At 39.2% G+C, this 19,623-nt stretch overlaps 1 protein-coding gene across 4 annotated transcripts in view; it reads right to left on the minus strand.

Moving 5' to 3' along the window:
• Positions 1–5,560: 5,560 nt before the first annotated feature.
• Positions 5,561–19,623, minus strand: part of dock8 (dedicator of cytokinesis 8) — a 174,908-nt gene continuing 160,845 nt past the window's right edge. For all 4 annotated transcript variants that reach the window (XM_061928818.1, XM_061928817.1, XM_061928820.2 and 1 more), the window contains 2 exons: positions 9,035–9,205; positions 5,561–6,824 (listed from right to left, as the gene is read on the minus strand). In XM_061928818.1, the coding sequence (XP_061784802.1) occupies positions 6,773–6,824; positions 9,035–9,205 (223 nt within the window). In that variant the 3' untranslated portion in view covers positions 5,561–6,772. The remainder of the gene's footprint in view (positions 6,825–9,034; positions 9,206–19,623) is intronic.

Consider the following 19,623-nt stretch of genomic DNA (forward strand, 5'->3'; position numbering starts at 1 on the left):
TGTAAGCGACGCGGACATATTGTAGTTCTACACGTCTTTCAACCATTTAAAGTCTAACAGCGCCAATTTGCCAATATATTAGATTGGAATTACATCAATAACAAACTTAAAAACTAAATCAATAAAAGATAATCGCGCCGTTTTATATTTTTAACATATGTCGCCGGCATCTGTGGCGGCGCTTAATTATTGCATTTCATTTTTATTTATCTCCTTCATTGATGTGCATCTTTGATCGATAGACAATTAAACCTCAGAAACTAAACACACATTTACACACCAATGCCTAGAAGGAGCAGGATGAAGAAAAATATTATATTTTCCTGCCCCCTTCAACATAATACGTAGTCTTACTTAATGATATCATATAAACCAGGGGTCGGCAACCCGCGGCTCTAGAGCCGCATGCGGCTCTTTAGCGCCGCCCTAGTGGCTCCCTGGAGCTTTTTCAAAGATGTATGAAAAATGGAAAAAGATGAGGGGAAAAAAATACATTTTTTGTTTTAATATGGTTTCTGTAGGAGGCCAAACATGACACAAACCTCCCTAATTGTTATAAATCCCACTGTTTATATTAAACATGTTTCACTGATTCGAGTATTTGGCGAGCGCCGTTTTGTCCTACTAATTTTGGCGGTCCTTGAACTCACCGTATTTTGTTTACATGTATAACTTACTCGGACTTTCTAGGACGTGTTTTATACCACTTCTTTTTCTGTCTCATTTTGTCCACCAAACTTTTAACGTTGTGCATGAATGCACAAAGGTGAGTTTTGTTGATGTTATTGACGTGTGGGGAGTGCTAATCAGACATATTTGGTCACTGCATGACTGCAAGCTCTGCGATGAGGTGGCGACTTGTCCAGGGTGTACCCCGCCTTCCGCCCGATTGTAGCTGAGATAGGCTCCAGCGCCCCCCGCGACCCCAAAGGGAATAAGCGGTAGAAAATGGATGGATGGATGACTGCAAGCTAATCGATGCTAACATGCTATTTAGGCTAGCTATATGTACATATTGCATCATTATGTCTCATTTGTAGCTATATTTGAGGTCATTTTGTTTCCTTTAAGTCCTCTTAATTCAATTTATATCTCATGACACACTATCTGTATGTAATATGGCTTTTAATTTTTTTGCGGCTCCAGACAGATTTGTTTTTGTATTTTTGGTTCAATATGGCTCTTTCAACATTTTGGGTTGGCGACCCCTGATATAAACCAACAATTACATCCAAATATAATGAAAAAAAAAAAAAAAAAACACAAGTGCAAAACTTCATGAAGTACAAACCGAACAAAAAAAAAAAAAAAAAAGAAAAAAAGTAATATACACCTCACGGGATGATACAAAACAAATACAAAATCAGGCAAAAAATAAGTAAAATAATAAATATAAAGCAAAATGTAAACACTTATGGCTGTCCATATGATCTTATTGTTCTGTCTTTATATATTTTTTTCAATTGGAATATATTTTTACAATCTTTTATCTCATTGTAAAGATAATTCCATAGTTTAACCCCCACCACTTATATACACATTTATTTTAAAGTTGTTCTTGAATACTGATGTTGGAAATGACCTTGTCTTCTATGCTCTTCATTTTCAGAAGTGATGACAAACATTTTTTGTAAATTTGCTGGTAATGTTTTACTTTTAGCCTTAAACACAGGGGCGCCGCTAGGGATTTTGGGCCCCATGAAAATAATCTTTACAGGGCCCCCAACACAGTGTCATTATTTTTTCTGTATTATAATTTCATCATCATTAGGGGCCTCTCTGGGTCCCCCTCCATCATGGGCCCCTAGAATCCGTCTCCTTTACCCCCCCTTTTCGGCGCCCCTGCTTAAACATGACACATAATGTCTGTAACTTTACTAGCTCCTGTAATTTCAATCAACCTGAATCAATAAATAATATGTTAATGTGTTCTAAGTAATCTACTTTATGAATAATCCTTATAGCTCTTTTTTGTAGTTGATACAATGCCTTTAGGTTACTCTTATATGTGTTCCCCCACACTTCCACACAGTAGCTGATATATGGCAATATAAGTGCACAATATACGCATTGCCCTATAACAGACCTGGCAATTCTGCGGCCCGCGGGCCACATCCGGCCCTTTGTGCGTCCCTGTCCGGCCCGCGTGAGGCCAATCATAAATTACAAAATACATTTTAAAAAGTATCTATGTCGAGTGTGCAATACAACGGTGCTGCTTTTGTTTTGAAAAGCGTTATTTGTATTACTTCCGTGTGGACGTATGCTCGTGCGTGATTGTGAGTGAATGTGAACAGCTGCAATCACAAATTACAAAATAAAGTTGAAAAAACATCTATGTCGTGCGTGCAATACAACTGTGCTGCTTTTATTTTGAAAGGTGTTATTTATGGGCGTATGTCCGTGTGTAACCTGTGAGTGAAGGTGCACAGCGACAAGTGATGCATGGTTTACACCCGAGACGCTAAAAAGAGAAAAGTTGATGACGAATGGCGTGTTTTCAACAAGACATGGACTGCCAAGCAACGTTCCCTCTAAGGTGCGCGCCTGCGCAATTGCGCACTGCTCAAGCGTCCTCTGCGCACAGCAAATATATGCCGCGCACCAAATCAAATCCCATCTGAATTCTAAACAAAACACATTTATTCTGTGTAATTTTGCAATGCAACTCTGAGTGACAGTGACAACAAGCGGCCCTAACGGTGTTCGTCAACACCGTTCAATTGAACACCGTTCAATTATTGTAACGTCTATCGAGATGCTTCGAGGACAGGAATTATATCGATCACTTTATTGAGCAAAACTGTTTATTTTCAGTCATAACCACACCAAAAACATGAGTAAAAAACTTCTATCTGGAAAAACTAGTCATTTTCTGCCGTACAAACCAGGCCAAAAGCAACTTGTCATCTGTCACCAACACGCATACCACTAAGCCACTGGTGCGTTTATGGCCACACAAAAAGTCGGACATCTCAAACACCACACAAAGTTACACTATGACTCCTCAGTCATACGTGTGCTTATTTTACTGTCATTTATTATTAATGTTAATTTATTGATATTAATCATGGAATGCTGTTACTAGAGAAAGTTACAGGAATTCATCCTATGCTTACATTTCATTGTGCAACATGAGGATGTTTATGGGGAACTAAATGTGATCTCTGAAAGGGGTACACATGATTTCCAAAGCAGTGCTTTTGGTATAAAGTTAGGTTAAATGAAAGTATTATTATTATTATTTACCTTACAGTATATATCAAAAATAATATTGAGCAAAATTTAATTGAAATATTGTCGATGTGGCCCTCCAGCAGTGCTCGGGTTGCTCATGCGGCCCCCGGTAAAAATTAATTGCCCACCCCTGCCCTATAATCTAACACATATTTGACCTTATTTAATATAAAAATACTCTTAAACATCTTTTTCCGTACATGTGCAATATGAGATTTCCATGTCAGACCGTCATTCAGTATCACTCCTAAAAATCTACAAACCCCGTTTCCATATGAGTTGGGAAATTGTGTTAGATGTAAATATAAACGGAATACAATGATTTGCAAATCCTTTTCAACCCATATTCAGTTGAATATGCTACAAAGACAACATATTTGATGTTCAAAGTCATAAACTTTATTTTTTTTGCAAATAATCATTAACTTTAGAACTTGATGCCAGCAACACGTGACAAAGAAGTTGGGAAAGGTGGCAATAAATACTGATAAAGTTGAGGAATGCTCATCAAACACTTATTTGGAACATCCCACAGGTGAACAGGCAAATCGGGAACAGGTGGGTGGCATGATTGGGTATAAAAGTAGATTCCATGAAATGCTCAGTCATTCACAAACAAGGATGGGGCGAGGGTCACCACTTTGTCAACATATGCGTGAGCAAATTGTTGAACAGTTTAAGAAAAACCTTTCTCAACCAGCTATTGCAAGGAATTTAGGGATTTCACCATCTACGGTCCGTAATATCAAAGGGTTCAGAGAATCTGGAGAAATCACTGCACGTAAGCAGCTAAGCCCGTGACCTTCGATCCCTCCGGCTGTACTGCATCAACAAGCGACATCAGTGTGTAAAGGATATCACCACATAGGCTCAAGAACACTTCAGAAACCCACTGTCAGTAACTACAGTTGGTCGCTACATCTGTAAGTGCAAGTTAAAACTCTCCTATGCAAGGCGAAAACCGTTTATCAACAACACCCAGAAACGCAGACGGCTTCGCTGGGCCTGAGCTCATCTAAGATGGACTGATACAAAGTGGAAAAGTGTTCTGTGGTCTGACGAGTCCACATTTCAAATTGTTTTTGGAAACTGTGGACGTTGTGTCCTCCGGACCAAAGAGGAAAAGAACCATCCGGATTGTTATAAGCGCAAAGTTGAAAAGCCAGCATCTGTGATGGTATGGGGGTGTATTAGTGCCCAAGACATGGGTAATTTACACATCTGTGAAGGCGCCATTAATGCTGAAAGGTACATACAGGTTTTATAGCAACATATGTTGCCATCCAAGCAACGAAACAATGGACGCCCCTGCTTATTTCAGAAAGACAATGCCAAGCCACGTGTTACATTAACATGGCTTCATAGTAAAAGAGTGCGGGTACTAGACTGGCCTGCCTGTAGTCCAGACCTGTCTCCCATTGAAAATGTGTGGCGCATTATGAAGCCTAAAATACCACAACGGAGACCCCCGGACTGTTGAACAACTGAAGCTCTACATAAAACAAGAATGGGAAAAAATTCCACCTGAGAAGCTTAAAAAATGTGTCTCCTCAGTTCCCAAACGTTTACTGAGTGTTGTTAAAAGGAAAGGCCATGCAACACAGTGGTGAACATGCCCTTTCCCAACTACTTTGGCACGTGTTGCAGCCATGAAATTCTAAGTTAATTATTATTTGCAAAAAAAAAAAAAAAGTTTATGAGTTTGAACATCAAATATCTTGTCTTTGTAGTGCATTCAATTGAATATGGGTTGAAAAGGATTTGCAAATCATTGTATTCTGTTTATATTTACATCTAACACAATTTCCCAACTGATATGGAAACGGGGTTTGTAAGTTCAGAAACCCTTTCAATATCAATTCCATCTATTGACAGTTTGATCGTTTCCTCCCTTTTCCTCTTACAAAAAATCATGAACTTTGTTTTTTTTACATTTAATGATAATTTATTGACATCAAACCATCTCTTAAGTTTAATCATTTCCTGTTCAATAATGTTTGATAATGCTTTTAAGTCATGTCCCGAACAATAAAAGTTGGTGTCGTCCGCAAATAATACAAATTTCAATAACTTTGATACCTCACATACATCATTAATATATCAAATAAACAATTTTGGTCCCAAAACCGAACCTTGTGGAATTCCACATTCAATCCTCAATTGTTCATTATGTCGTCATACTTTGTAGTTCTTTTTCCATTCTATATAACAACCTGGCTGGAAACATGCAAATATGCATTAAATTCTTTCTTGAGTTTCCAACGTGCTGAAAAAAATTAGAACAATGACGACATTATCAGGGAATATAAACCAGTACACAATGTAAACGCTACAGTTTATTCAGGTACTTTTGCCAATATTGTGCAGCACCCCCCGCGACCACAAAAAAAAGGGACAAGCGGTAGGAAATGGATGGATGGATGCAAAACCATAGAAGAGAAAAGGGATAAAGCAACTGTACAGTCATCCCACACATCTTTAGGTACCCCACAATTAATTTAAATGATCAAATAGCTGCATTATTATAATGATAAACAAATCAGTGTAGATGTAAACATTCAATTGGGCAGGGTGTACCTTATATTGTGTCCATAAAGTGGTCGTGCCATTCTTGTGGTGGTTTACAACACCAGTACAATATTCCAATGCTGATGTTTAGCAGTATGCCTGGAAAACCCTGTGCGTATTTGTAAAAAAAAAAAAAAACAATTTAATATAATACACTGACCTGTGTAAGCATTTATTGCGATAAACAACAATAGGACAATACAGCAATCATTTACCAATGAGCTCTAAAGTTGAATACAAATATATAACAGGACCATTTAGAAATGTACTTTCCTGGAATGTACTGGGACAAATGGAGTAAACATGATTCACATTGAAAAATAAAGTATGTTAACTAAATTGAATCAGAAATTATTGCCATTTTGTCATGAATACCTGGAAGTGAATACGCATGTGAACAAACCCTGACAATAGGATGATTAAAAATAAATCAAATCAATGTTTCCGTTATCTAAAAATAGATTTTCCACAAAATAAAAAGCATATATTTGTACACTATTTTATATTTGAATACCAATCCTCTGTGCACAGCATGCAAACTTATCAGGTAACTCAAAATAAATTAATAGTACTTAATTAAAAATAAAAAAAAGAATAGTAGCTTTAAATTCAAAACAGAGAACACAATTACTGTTTTTACCCGACCAAATTGCAGGTTTTATACTCCGATTCAAATTTTAGTAAGCCCTTTAACACACAAAGGATGACAACATTATTGGCACAAAAACAGGCCCTGAACCAGCCAAGGACCAGGGGAAGGAACTCATGGCTGTGTCACAGCATTGTTAGGCAAAAAAAAAGGTACAAAATCTTACAGTGAAGTGCTCAGTGAGTCAATTAAAGTCATCTGTTTCCCTAGAATGGACAAACAGCAAAACACAATTATTATTAATATGAGAACTGTGAATCTTCCATCATGGTGTATTGAGGCAATTCATTCACTCCTGTTCTTGCTTGCGATGGCGTCTCATGAGACTTCCTCCTGGCCTCTGCGGAAACTCAGACGTTTGAAGGAATCCCTGTGAACATGGAAGGCAAACCGGGTGAGGAAAGAGTCGAGTGAAGAGACATTGTCAGATCGTTGTCAATATACTAACATAGGAATTCACCGCTATGACTAATTCATACTGTATAGTGTAATCCATCATTTTTCAGTTAAAGTGGAGTTAAAGGCCTACTGAAACCCACTACTACCTACCACGCAGTCTGATAGTTTATATATCAATGATGAAATTTTAACATTGCAACACATGCCAATACGGCCGGGTTAGCTTACTAAAGTGCAATTTTAAATTTTGCGCGAAAATAGTAGCGGACATTTTGGGACAGCATGGTGGCCAGCTATTAAGTCGTCCGTTTTCATCGCAAAATTCCACAGTATTCTGGACATCTGTGTTGGTGAATGTTTTGCAACGTGTTCAATGAACAATGGAGACAGCAAAGAGGAAAGCTGTAGGTGGGAAGCGGTGTATTGCGGGCGGCTGCAGCAACACAAACACAGCCGGTGTTTCATTGTTTACATTCCCGAAAGATGACAGTCAAGCTTTACCATTGGCCTGTGGAGAACTGGTACCGTGAGTACGCATGCAGCTGCGGCTTCCAAACATTTGATCGCTTGCCCGTACGTGCGTGCCGCTATGTGCATGTCACATACGTAACTTTGGGGACTTTGGGGAAATATATGTGCTGTATGAACTTTGGGGAGGTGAACGGTACTTTGGACTGTGGGATTGAGTGTGTTGTGCAGGTGTTTGAGTTGTATTGGCGGGTTATATGGACGGGAAAGGTCAAATAGGTTAAAAAAAACCCTGCTTTAAGATGTCTAGATGTAAACATTTTGGTATTTTGACACTTTCCTTGAATTAATAAACAAGCTCTCAAGTTAAAAAAAAAAAAAACTGCCTCAAATGTCACACAAACAATCATGTGAGATTTCAGCAAATCTCACGAGAACTCTGCTGGCAGTGCAACTAAAGCCACTGCCAACGTTAGTGTTTCATTATTGTAAAACTTAATATTATATTAATACTTAACTTCTTATCACTGGTACTTATTTTTTGAGGTCAGTTTTTAAATACTTGTAATCCTAAATTTTTCATACTTGCCAACCTTGAGACCTCCGATTTCGGGAGGCGTGTGTGTGGGGGGGTGTGTGGTTGGGGTAGGGGCGTGGTTGGTGGCGTGGTTAAAAGGGGAGGAGTATATTTACAGCTAGAATTCACCAAGTCAAGTATTTCATATACTGTATATATATATAAGAAATACTTGACTTTCAGTGAATTCTAGCTATATATATATATATTTATTTATTTTATTACATATATATACAGTATATAAATAAGAGAAATACTTGAATTTCAGTGTTCATTTATTTACACATATACACACACACACACACACACACACACACACACATAACACTCATCTACTCATTGTTGAGTTAAGGGTTGAATTGTCCATCCTTGTTCTATTCTCTGTCACTATTTTTCTAACCATGCTGAACACCCTCTCTGATGATGCATTCTGCTTTGTCTCCTTGTTGTGTGCGCAGTTGTGCACTGCACTCTCTAAAAGCCCTAAATGTTATTGTCACATATGCATGTACAGTAGATGGCAGTATTGTCCTGTTTAAGAGAGTCACAACATTGCTGTTTACGGCAGACGAACTGCTTTACGGTAGACGAAAACGTGACTGCTGTTGTTGTGTGTTGTTGCCGCGCTGGGAGGACGTTAATGAAACTGCCTAACAATAAACCCACATAAGAAACCAAGAATTCGCCCTCGATCATTCTACAGTTATAACGTCATTGGGCAGGCACGCTGTTTGTATTGTGGGAAAGCGGACGTGAAAACAGGCTGTCAACACGTCACTCAGGTCCGCGTGGAGCTGGAGGGGGCGTGGCCTCCAGCTCCGCCTGAATTTTGGGAGATTTTCGGGAGAAAATTTGTCCCGGGAGGTTTCCGGGAGAGGCGCTGAATTTCGGGAGTCTCCCGGAAAATCCGGGAGGGTTGGCAAGTATGACATTATTGGAGAACTAACACATTTTTGTATTTTGTTTTACTACTCACATTATGCTTATGTATAGTAATATAGCATTGTAGTGTTGTTTGTGCTTCTAAAATAGTTGGAATTTGGACCTAAAAGTTCAAGAACTATGATCCAAATATTGAACAAGAATGTGAAGACCCTATCAAAAACCATAAAATGTCTTTGATTGTTGCAGGTCACCTATTCTCCAGCCGAGGTCTGATGATGGGCTTGTAGAGCTCAGGAATCTTTCTCTCCAGCATTGGCCTGAGGTTCTCTCGCAGGCGGTTGTAGTTCTTTTTCAGCTCCTGCTGGTACTCCTTCTGGTCCGACGTAATCAAGTGCTTATTCTTCTCGACCGCCTCGCCGCACCTGTCAGGAGAAAAACAGGAGAAAACGCTGATTAAGCTGCTAATGGGTGGTTACATTTCAGGAAAATGACATATCACACACAGAATCATCACTTATGGAACATCAACATGTCCTGTGAAGACACAATAAAGACTGTGGATCCATTTCACTTCCCTGCAAAAAGTCAGTGTTCAAAAACAAAAAAAAAAGAATACAAAAATTAGAGGTATTTTATTTGAACTAAGAAAATTCGGCTTGTCAAGACTTTCCAAAACAAGTAAAATTAGCTAATTCAAATGAACCCAAAAATACCTTAAAATAAGTATATTCTCACTATTAACAAGTGCAATTTTCTTGGTAGAAAAAAAAGAGACCACTTTGCTCAATATGTTGAAAAATATTCTTCAATTAAGTAAATGCTAGTGTCATTATCTTGACATTATAATATGCGCTCTGCATTACATTTCTTGAAACCAGCAAACTTATACTAAAAACTAATTTATTGTTCTTAATGGGAAGGCAACAAGGCAACCGCTTGTTACTCTCGGGGTCTCCTAGCCGCTCAGGCAAATCATATGGTCTAAAAATGCATTTTTCCATCGATAACATGACATCATCGCGCCAAGTGCGTGCTCTTTCAGTCAATTAGTGCGCATATATACAGCCTGGCCCCCGGCCAAATTTTTTTTTTTTTGTAATTTTGAAGAATTCATCTGAATGTGCATGAACTATTTCTGTTCAAAATTGTTTTAAATGTCACATGTTAAATGTTCAAATATTAACTGTCAGTTTACTGTACTGTGCCAACTGTACTACTATATGAGTACGTATTTTCTATTGTTTCATTGAAAATAAAACAGCAAAGTCCATTTGGCTGTCATCTGTTTTAATTATGAGACACAATTGTGTCAAAGTCATGATTTTTTTTTTTTCATGCTTGAAGTAAGAAATTATTACTTTAAAAAGGTAGTTTTATACTTGTGAGTGTTGATGACACAGCTTTGCAACAGTTGATATTCTAGTTTCAAGCATGTTTTACCCAATATAGGTCATAACATCTCAGCAACAAGCTGTAATATCTTACTGAGATCATTTAGGACCAAAACACTAACATAAAATCTACTTAGTGAGAAGAATTATCTTATCAAACAGAAAATAAGCAAATATCACCCTTATTTGAGATATTTTATCTTACTTAGATTTCAATTTTTGCAGTGTTGTTGTTGTGCAAGGAGAAAAAGTGACCAGAGCGTGGAAGAGATATCAGGAAACAGGGCAAACAAATTTGCCTATACTGGAGTTAAAGGTGATCTATGATGATTTCCGTCCTTTCTGACTTGTAAAAGTTGTTTCATTGTTGGATACTCACGTTAAACAATTTCAAAGCATTAAATCATAAGGTTCATGCATTTTGGTGTGACCTTGCACACAGTTTTGGATTCCCCCGTTTGCAGAGTTTTGCGGTCTGGCTACATTGTGATGTCACAGCGAGGTGGACATACTTATATGGACATTTAGTCACACACACACACATACACACACACAGCACTATTGACAGTAACATAACATGGCATGGCACTAAGTGACAACTTTAAGCGATGCCCAGATTCAGACCATGCTCACACGCTATGGTATACTTTTGTCTTTGAAAATAGAGCCTTTTCAAATCTTCAGCTAGAATGGAAAGTTTGAAAAACCCTGGCTTCAGCGGATGGCTAAAAACTGGGCTTGTTGGTTCGGGTCATAGAAAATGTATGTATTATTAGAGATGTCCGATAATGGCTTTTTTGCCGATATCCGATATTCCGATATCGTCCAACTCTTAATTACCGATTCCGATATCAACCGATACCGGTTTATACAGTCGTGGAATTAACACATTAGTATGCCTAATTTTGTTGTGATGCCCCGCTGGATACATTAAACAATGTAACTTTACCATGAATTGATTAACGTGGACCTAAACAAGTTGAAAAACTTATTGGGGTGTTACCACTTAGTGGTCAATTGTACGTAAGATGTACTGTGCTGTGCAATCTACTAATACAAGTTTCAATCAATCAATCAAAAACAAGGTTTACCAAAATAAGAGAAGAACTTCAACTCCAGTTATGGAAAAAAATGCCAACATGGCACTGCCATATTTATTATTGAAGTGCATTATTTATTTTTTTACCATGCCTCAAAACAGCAGCTTGGAATTTGGGACATGCTCTCCCTGAGATAATCCTAATACCCACTACAACTATGGGATGTACTATACTTTGACTTTCACAAAGTGCATTATTATTTTTTTTTTTAAACATGCCTCAAAACAACAGCTACAAAAACAATGAAGGCACACAGCTTCAGTCCAGAGTATACTAGAGCATACTTGCCAACCTTGAGACCTCCGAAATCGGGAGATGAGGTGTTGAGGTGGTCGTGGTTGGGGGGGCGGGGTTTGGTGGTAGCGGGGGGTGTATATTGTAGCGTCCCGGAAGAGTTAGTGCTGCAAAGGGTTCTGGGTATTTGTTGTGTTTATGTTGTGTTACGGTGCGGATGTTCTCCCGAAATGTGTTTGTCATTCTTGTTTGGTGTGGGTTCACAGTGTGGCGCATATTTGTAACAGTGTTAAAGATGTTTATACGGCCACCCTCAGTGTGACCTGTATGGCTGTTGACCAAGTATGCATGGCATTCACTAATGTGTGTATAAAAGCCGCATATATTATGTGACTGGGCCGGCACGCTGTTTGTATGGAGGCCGATATTATCGGACATCTCTAGACATTATCACATGTTTTTAAGCTTTACCTAAGAACAACACATTAAGTTACTCATGAGTGTGGTTTCATTATGTTTGTGCGCCTCAACACAGACACGGGCGAAAATATATATTTTTTATATTTCCTGGGCTTTTAAAGACAATATTAACGTAATTGTACATCTAATACACTCACTAAATCAGTGGTTCTTAATCTGGGTTCGATCGAACCCTAGGGGTTCGGTGAGTCGGCCTCAGGGGTTCGGCGGAGGTCAAAACACACCCGACTCATCGTGTAACTACAAACTTCTCCCTATCGGGGTATTACGGATACGGCAACAGCTGACTGGTTTGCAGGTGTGTAATTTGTTGTGAGTTTATGCACTGTGTTGGTTTTGTTGTTTGAACAAGGTGATGTTCATGCACGGTTCATTTTGTGCACCAGTAAAAAAAAAACATGGTAACACTTTAGTATGGGGAACATATTCACCATTAATTAGTTGCTTATTAACATGCAAATTAGTAACATATTGGCTCTTAACTAGTCATTATTAAGTACTTATTAATGCCTTATTCGGCATGGCCTTAGTACAGGGGTTGGCAACCCAAAATGTTGAAAGAGCCATATTGGACCAAAAATACAAAAACAAATCTGTCTGGAGCCGCAACAAATTAAAAGCCATATTACATACAGATAGTGTGTCATGAGATATACATTGAATTGAGATGACTTAAAGGAAACTAAATGACCTCAAATATAGCTACAAATGAGGCATAATGATGCAGTATGTACATATAGCTAGCCTAAATAGCATGTTAGCATCGATTAGCTTGCAGTCTTGCAGTGACCAAATATGTCTGATTAGCACTCCACACAAGTCAATAACATCAACAAAACTCACCTTTGTGCATTCATGCACAATGTTAAAAGTTTGGTGGACAAAATGAGACAGAAAAAGAAGTGACATAAAACACGTCCTCGAAAGTTATACATGTAAACAAACTAGGTGAGTTCAAGGACCGCCAAAATTAGTAGGACAAAACAGCGCTCGCCAAATACTTGAGTCAGTGAAGCATGTTTAATATAAACAGTGTGCTTTATAACAATTAGGGAGGTTTGTGTCATGTTTGTCCTCCTACAGAAACCATATTAAAACAAAAAAAAAAATTTTTTTCCCCTCGTCTTTTTCCATTTTTCATACATTTTTGAAAAAGCTCCAGAGAGCCACTAGGGCGGCGCTAAAGAGCGGCATGCGGCTCTAGAGCCGCGGGTTGCCGACCCCTGCCTTAGTATAACCCTAACCCTCTAACCCTGACCCTAACCCTAACCAAATAACTCTAAATTAAGTCTTTATTACTCAGAATATGTTCCCCATACTAAAGTGTTACCAAAAACATATCATTTTGTCTTTAATTTGAAAAAAACAAAACATTTTATTTTTCACTAAAGAAGGGTTCGGTGAATGTGCATATGAAACTGGTGGGGTTCGGTACCTCCAACAAGGTTAAGAACCACTGCCCTAAATGGAGGGGGTAATAATGACACCAAGGCTGCTCTTTCGGGCTTCTGATTGGACAAAATATTCGTGACAGACGGGGGGAGAAATTGTTTTGACATTGGACAGAGTTTTTTGAAAATCCCCGTGTTCGTGCGGACATGGCCTCAGCTCTGTGGAGATACCATGCCCAGTCCAGACAATAATGGTCGTGCATTCAGGCGCATTTTCAGCTGTCTCGGGGAAATCTGCCAGAGTTGGAGCCGCCTGTGATCCAATTTTTCCACATTGGCCATGATCCTGATTGACCCTTGCATGCAATTTGATGACCACAAACCCAAGAACGGCATCAACAATTTTGAAGTAATCCCGCCGCCGGATTTAAGACACCCACTGCTCCGTTTCATGCTCACTGCAGCCAGCAACCTCTTGACAAAGTGATGCAAAACAGCCTAAAGAAAATTGGATGTTTCCAAGCACAATCCACCAGAATGTAACAACTGCGTAACAGCTTGATCAATTGCACGCCAGGAGCCAAAATGCCACATCATAATTATAAGGCAGGGCAGTAAGCAGGTTTGGGGTCCTGTGTCGCACGACATGTTGACAAAGCAGTCCGCAAGAAATCAGGGAGACCGCCATAATTTCAAACACATGTCAGAGCTAATCCCTAAATCCTTGAATGAGGGTAATATGGAAAATGCATTAATGTGTAAGCGGATACAGTAAATAGTTAAGGCAATGAATGAGCGGAGGGGAAGGCAAGAACATGGAGCTGGCTGCCACATGAGGAGACAATGACGTTTGCTGTCTTGATTGCTCCAACATTTGGAGTGACTTCCTGAACCGTTTGGTTTTACCACCACTTTATCATATTTTGCGGCTTTTCCCACTGCACAGTAAGCACCAAAACCTGTCTTAATTCTGAGGTTGAAAACAACGCTGCGTAGAACACATCTGTCGGGACGAGGCGCACTAACAAACAACAACAATTTGGGGTTTCCTGTTTTACTTCTCCGACATGTGGCTGTTGACCACTGACATTTTACCCAAGAGAAGACTGGAGGCAGCAAGAGAACGAGTCATTGCAGCAAAGTGGGGAAAAAGACTGTTGCATCCATAGGTGAAGCACAACTCCTGGGCAAGCTATCTGATACATCACTTTTCTGCAGAACTTTGTTGTAGAAAGCTTGCTTCTGTGTCTCTATGTCACAAACAGTGTTGGGTTAGTTACTGAAAACCAGTAACTAGTTACAAGTTACTTTATTTTAAAAGTAACTCAGTTACTTACACCAAAAAGTAATGCGTTACTGTGAAAAGTAACTATTTAGTTACTTCTTTTTTTCCCCCTTTTTTTTTTTAAGGCTCCCATTAATGCCCTTTTAGCCTTCATTTCAGTACTGTTATTGCACTGGAGAATAATACAATGTGTTGATCAACTTGACATGCATTTGCATCACTGAACTCAGAAAGCAATGTGGTCTACGTACAACAAACAAAGACAAAGATATGTTTCAAAGGGCCAATTTATTTCAGGCCAGAACAAATTGACAAAACTATTTTAAATAGCTGCAACATAATGGCACTTTAACTTTAACTTTAAGTAGATAGGATATTTGATCCAAGACACAACTTACATTTAACTAAAATGTTATTTTATTTGTGCTCGACAAAAGAAAAGTATTGAGAATGTCTCCATGTTAAGAAACTCGACTTCTGGCTTCACCATGATGTCTTGTTAGTTGTTATGAGAGTAGTGTATGTGTGTGTGTGTGGCCCTTTAAGATATGACAGCATGTGAGATGAGTGACGTCAGTGAGTGAGTGGGTGGGAGAGGTGAGGGAACAGCGACAGTGACTCTAGCTTGGTGGATGGCTGCGTCCAATAAAGTCACAAAGTTGCAACAAACCGCCGGCCTCGTCATTCACCCTCAGCTGTACAGACCTACTTCCGGGTAAAGTGAAGATTGTTAGCCCCGAAGTACATAGGCCCTGGAGGAACGTCTCCCCTGCGCCCCTCAACTACGGTCTGGGAGCGCCCCCACCCACACAAAACAGGCCTTTTCTTTTCCACCGCAGCGCTCCAATAAAACACACTCAGATCTTCTGTTTCTAGCCGATACTACATATAAAATAACGTAAAATAACGCAGTAATGCATCATGTAGTAACGGTAACTGAGTTACTGAATATAAAAAATAACGCGTTAGATTACTAGTTACCGCCGAAACTAACGGCGTTACAGTAACGCGTTAGTACCAACACTGGTCGCAAACCACACCCACTCTTGCCTCGTCTTCCGGGAGCTGCTGTGACAAAGTCCCTATGATTACTGTAATGAGCCATATATACTCAAAGGCACATCCGTCCAACCATTGGAATAATTTATAGATAGTCCGGATTTACGGAACCTTGGAAATAGCATTGCACATCCTATAAAATAAAACAGATTCAATGTGAAACTTTTAATAATAATAATTAAGGAACGGCCGCAACGGTATTTTGCCACGGTCTGTTATAGGGTTTACAGCAGTGGTGTCCAAAGTGAAGTGAAGTGAATTATATTTATATAGCGCTTTTCTCTAGTGACTCAAAGCGCTTTTTTTACATAGTGAAACCCAATGTCTAAGTTACATTTAAACCAGTGTGGGTGGCACTGGGAGCAGGTGGGTAAAGTGTCTTGCCCAAGGACACAACGGCAGTGACTCGGATGGCGGAAGCGGGATCGAACCTGGAACCCTCAAATTGCTGGCACGGCCACTCTACCAACCGAGCTTAAGGAACGGCCACTACGGTATTTTGCCACGGTCTGTTATAGGGTTTACAGCAGTGGTGTCCAACTTGCCGCCAAGGACCTTTGCAGCCAACAGCCTTTTTTTTTTATTGGCCCACGACACATTCTATGGACAAAATAAACAAGTACCAGATTAGAACATTACAAAAAAAACTTCAAAAAGTTAAAATCCTACCAAAAATGGGCCCTGAAAACCGAAATGGCCGACGACCTGTGCATCTTACTGTATGTATATGGTCTTTGATGAGCCACGCGTCCTGTCATGATGAACATGTTTACAAACACGTGTGACCGATACAGATAAAGCGTGGGACACTTTTGATCTTATAGCGCCAAATAAAGGTAAATGTTCTTCTTTTCTAATTTACTATTTGGCTCATCACAGTTCATATTCCTTTCTGCAAAGCTAAAAAAAAATTTATATTTGCAGGTCAAATGTAGTGCGACTTTTTTAATCCAGCCGATGGCGCCCTCATGAAACACAAACACAATATCAATGTCAGTGTCAATACAGCCAGTGAGTGTGCCACACACTCACTGAGGCATCATTTAAATTGCTTTGCTACTATGACACAAAGCTAAGTTGTGGATGTTTTGTTCGGATAGTTTAGCATATATCGATTACCTTACATTGGTTTTAGTTAGAGATGTCCGATAATGGCTTTTTTGCCGATATCCGATATTCCGATATTGTCCAACTCTTAATTACCGATTCCGATATCAACCGATACCGATATATACAGTCGTGGAATTAACACATTGTTATGCCTAATTTTGTTGTGATGCCCCGCTGGATGCATTAAATCAACTGAAGTTATGGAAAAAAATGCCAACATGGCACTACCATATTTATTATTGAAGTCACAAAGTGCATTATTTTTTTTAACATGCCTCAAAAAAGCAGCTTGGAATTTGGGACATGCTCTCCCTGAGAGAGCATGAGGAGGTTGAGGTGGGCGGGGTTGGGGGGAGGGGGCGGTTGAGGAGGGGGTAGCGGGGGTGTATATTGTAGCGTCCCGGAAGAAATAGTGCTGCAAGGGGTTCTGGGTATTTGTTCTGTTGTGTTTATGTTGTGTTACGGTGCGGATGTTCTCCCGAAATGTGTTTGTCATTCTTGTTTGGTGTGGGTTCACAGTGTGGCGCATATTTGTAACAGTGTTAAAGTTGTTTATACGGCCACCCTCAGTGTGACCTGTATGGTTGTTGACCAAGTATGAATTGCATTCACTTGTGTGTGTGAAAAGCTGTAGATATTATGTGACTGGCCCGGCACGCAAAGGCAGTGCCTTTAAGGTTTATTGGGGCTCTGTACTTCTCCCTACGTCCGTGGACACAGCGGTGTTTTAAAGTCATAAATTTAACTTTTTGAAACCGATACCAATAATTTTGAAACCGATACCGATAATTTCTGATATTACATTTTAAAGCATTTATTGGCTGATAATATCGGCAGTCCGATATTATCGGACGTCTCTACTTTTAGTATCTTAAATGTATCTGAGTGATCCCAGCAGCTTTTAATTTTTCCGTATTCAGCACTTTCTGGAAAAAGACACGTTTCATATGTGAGTCTATTTCTCGCCATTGCCAAATGGAAGCGTGTCAAGGAGGAGTAGCGCTGTACTGAGCCAAGAAGGTACAAGACAGAGGAAAAGGGGTATTAGTTAAAGACCGTACTTTTATTTTGATATACCTTTTTCTGGCAATGTGTCTACATTGAATTCCGTAATTTACCACTAGTTACATTATTAACAACACTTTAAATTGTTGGTTTTTATCCAATTGGGAATTTAAATGCTAGGGAAAATCAAAGAGATAATGTAAAGAGGCATATTTGTTTAATACAACCTTCATATTGGTGGAAAAACTCATTTCTTATTTGGTAAATTATATGTTAAAAAGTGTTCAATTCATCACTATACATTTATTTCTAACAACACATAACACTCTGCTTTTAAATCTATCCCCGGATCAATCAACTTATAACAGTATCAGTCCTCAGTCAATGACTGTCTTAACGCACTATAAGCTGATTTGTTGCAAGGCCTTCAATGATACAGCATTAGTTTATGCCTAATAATAGGACATGAAAAAACACCACTCAAGTGTTCCCAGTCACAAAAAGATTCCCCCGTCTGGGTTTTAGCGTACAAAATGAACCTTTTCGGAAATTGCAGTAAATATTTGCCAAACTGCTTGTAGCAATTAAGGCTGCCGGAATGTGACACAAAGCTTTGAAAATTAAAACCACCTTTTTGGAGGCACACAACACAGACACACAGACGCAGACACACACACTTTTCTTCCACCAAAATAACTGAAACAGATGCACTACAGCGGGTAAGATTGTTCCGATCATGCCTTGACTATTGAAAAAATAATTAATCTCTTGGGAACAATGAGGTTCTATTATAAGGAATACAAGCCTTGACACAATCTCTTTATACAGGTATTAACATTTATTTTCAACCTACACACTCCTAAAGTCAAACAGATTCAGGAAAAAAATAAAAATGTGGGTGTCTCTTACAAACCCCATTTCCATATGAGTTGGGAAATTGTGTTAGATGTAAATATAAATGGAATACAATGATTTGCAAATCATTTTCAACCCATATTCAATTGAATGCACTACAAAGACAAGATATTTGATGTTTAAACTCATAAACTTTATTTTTTTTTTGCAAATAATGATTAACTTAGAATTTCATGGCTGCAACACGCGCCAAAGTAGTTGGGAAAGGGCATGTTCACCACTGTGTTACATGGCCTTTCCTTTTAACAACACTCAGTAAACGTTTGGGAACTGAGGAGACACATTTTTTAAGCTTCTCAGGTGGAATTCTTTCCCATTCTTGCTTGATGTACAGCTTAAGTTGTTCAACAGTCTGGGGGTCTCCGTTGTGGTATTTTAGGCTTCATAATGTGCCACACATTTTCAATGGGAGACAGGTCTGGACTACAGGCAGGCCAGTTTAGTACCCGCACTCTTTTACTATGATGCCACGTTGATGTAACACGTGGCTTGGCATTGTCTTGCTGAAATAAGCAGAGGCGTCCATGATAACGTTGCTTAGATGGCAGCATATGTTGCTCCAAAACCTGTATGTACCTTTCAGCATTAATGGCGCCTTTGCAGATGTGTAAATTACCCATGTCTTGGGCACTAATACACCCCCATACCATCACAGATGCTGGCTTTTCAACTTTGCGCCTAGAACAATCCGGCTGGATCTTTTCCTCTTTGGTCCAGAGGACACGACGTCCACAATTTCCAAAAACAATTTGAAATGTGGACTCGTCAGACCACAGAACACTTTTCCACTTTGTATCAGTCCATCTTAGATGAGCTCAGGCCCAGCGAAGCCGACGGCGTTTCTGGGTGTTGTTGATAAACGGTTTTCAC

The sequence above is a fragment of the Nerophis lumbriciformis genome, linkage group LG33 (assembly GCF_033978685.3).
Source record: "Nerophis lumbriciformis linkage group LG33, RoL_Nlum_v2.1, whole genome shotgun sequence".
Classification (NCBI taxonomy): Eukaryota; Metazoa; Chordata; class Actinopteri; order Syngnathiformes; family Syngnathidae; genus Nerophis; species Nerophis lumbriciformis.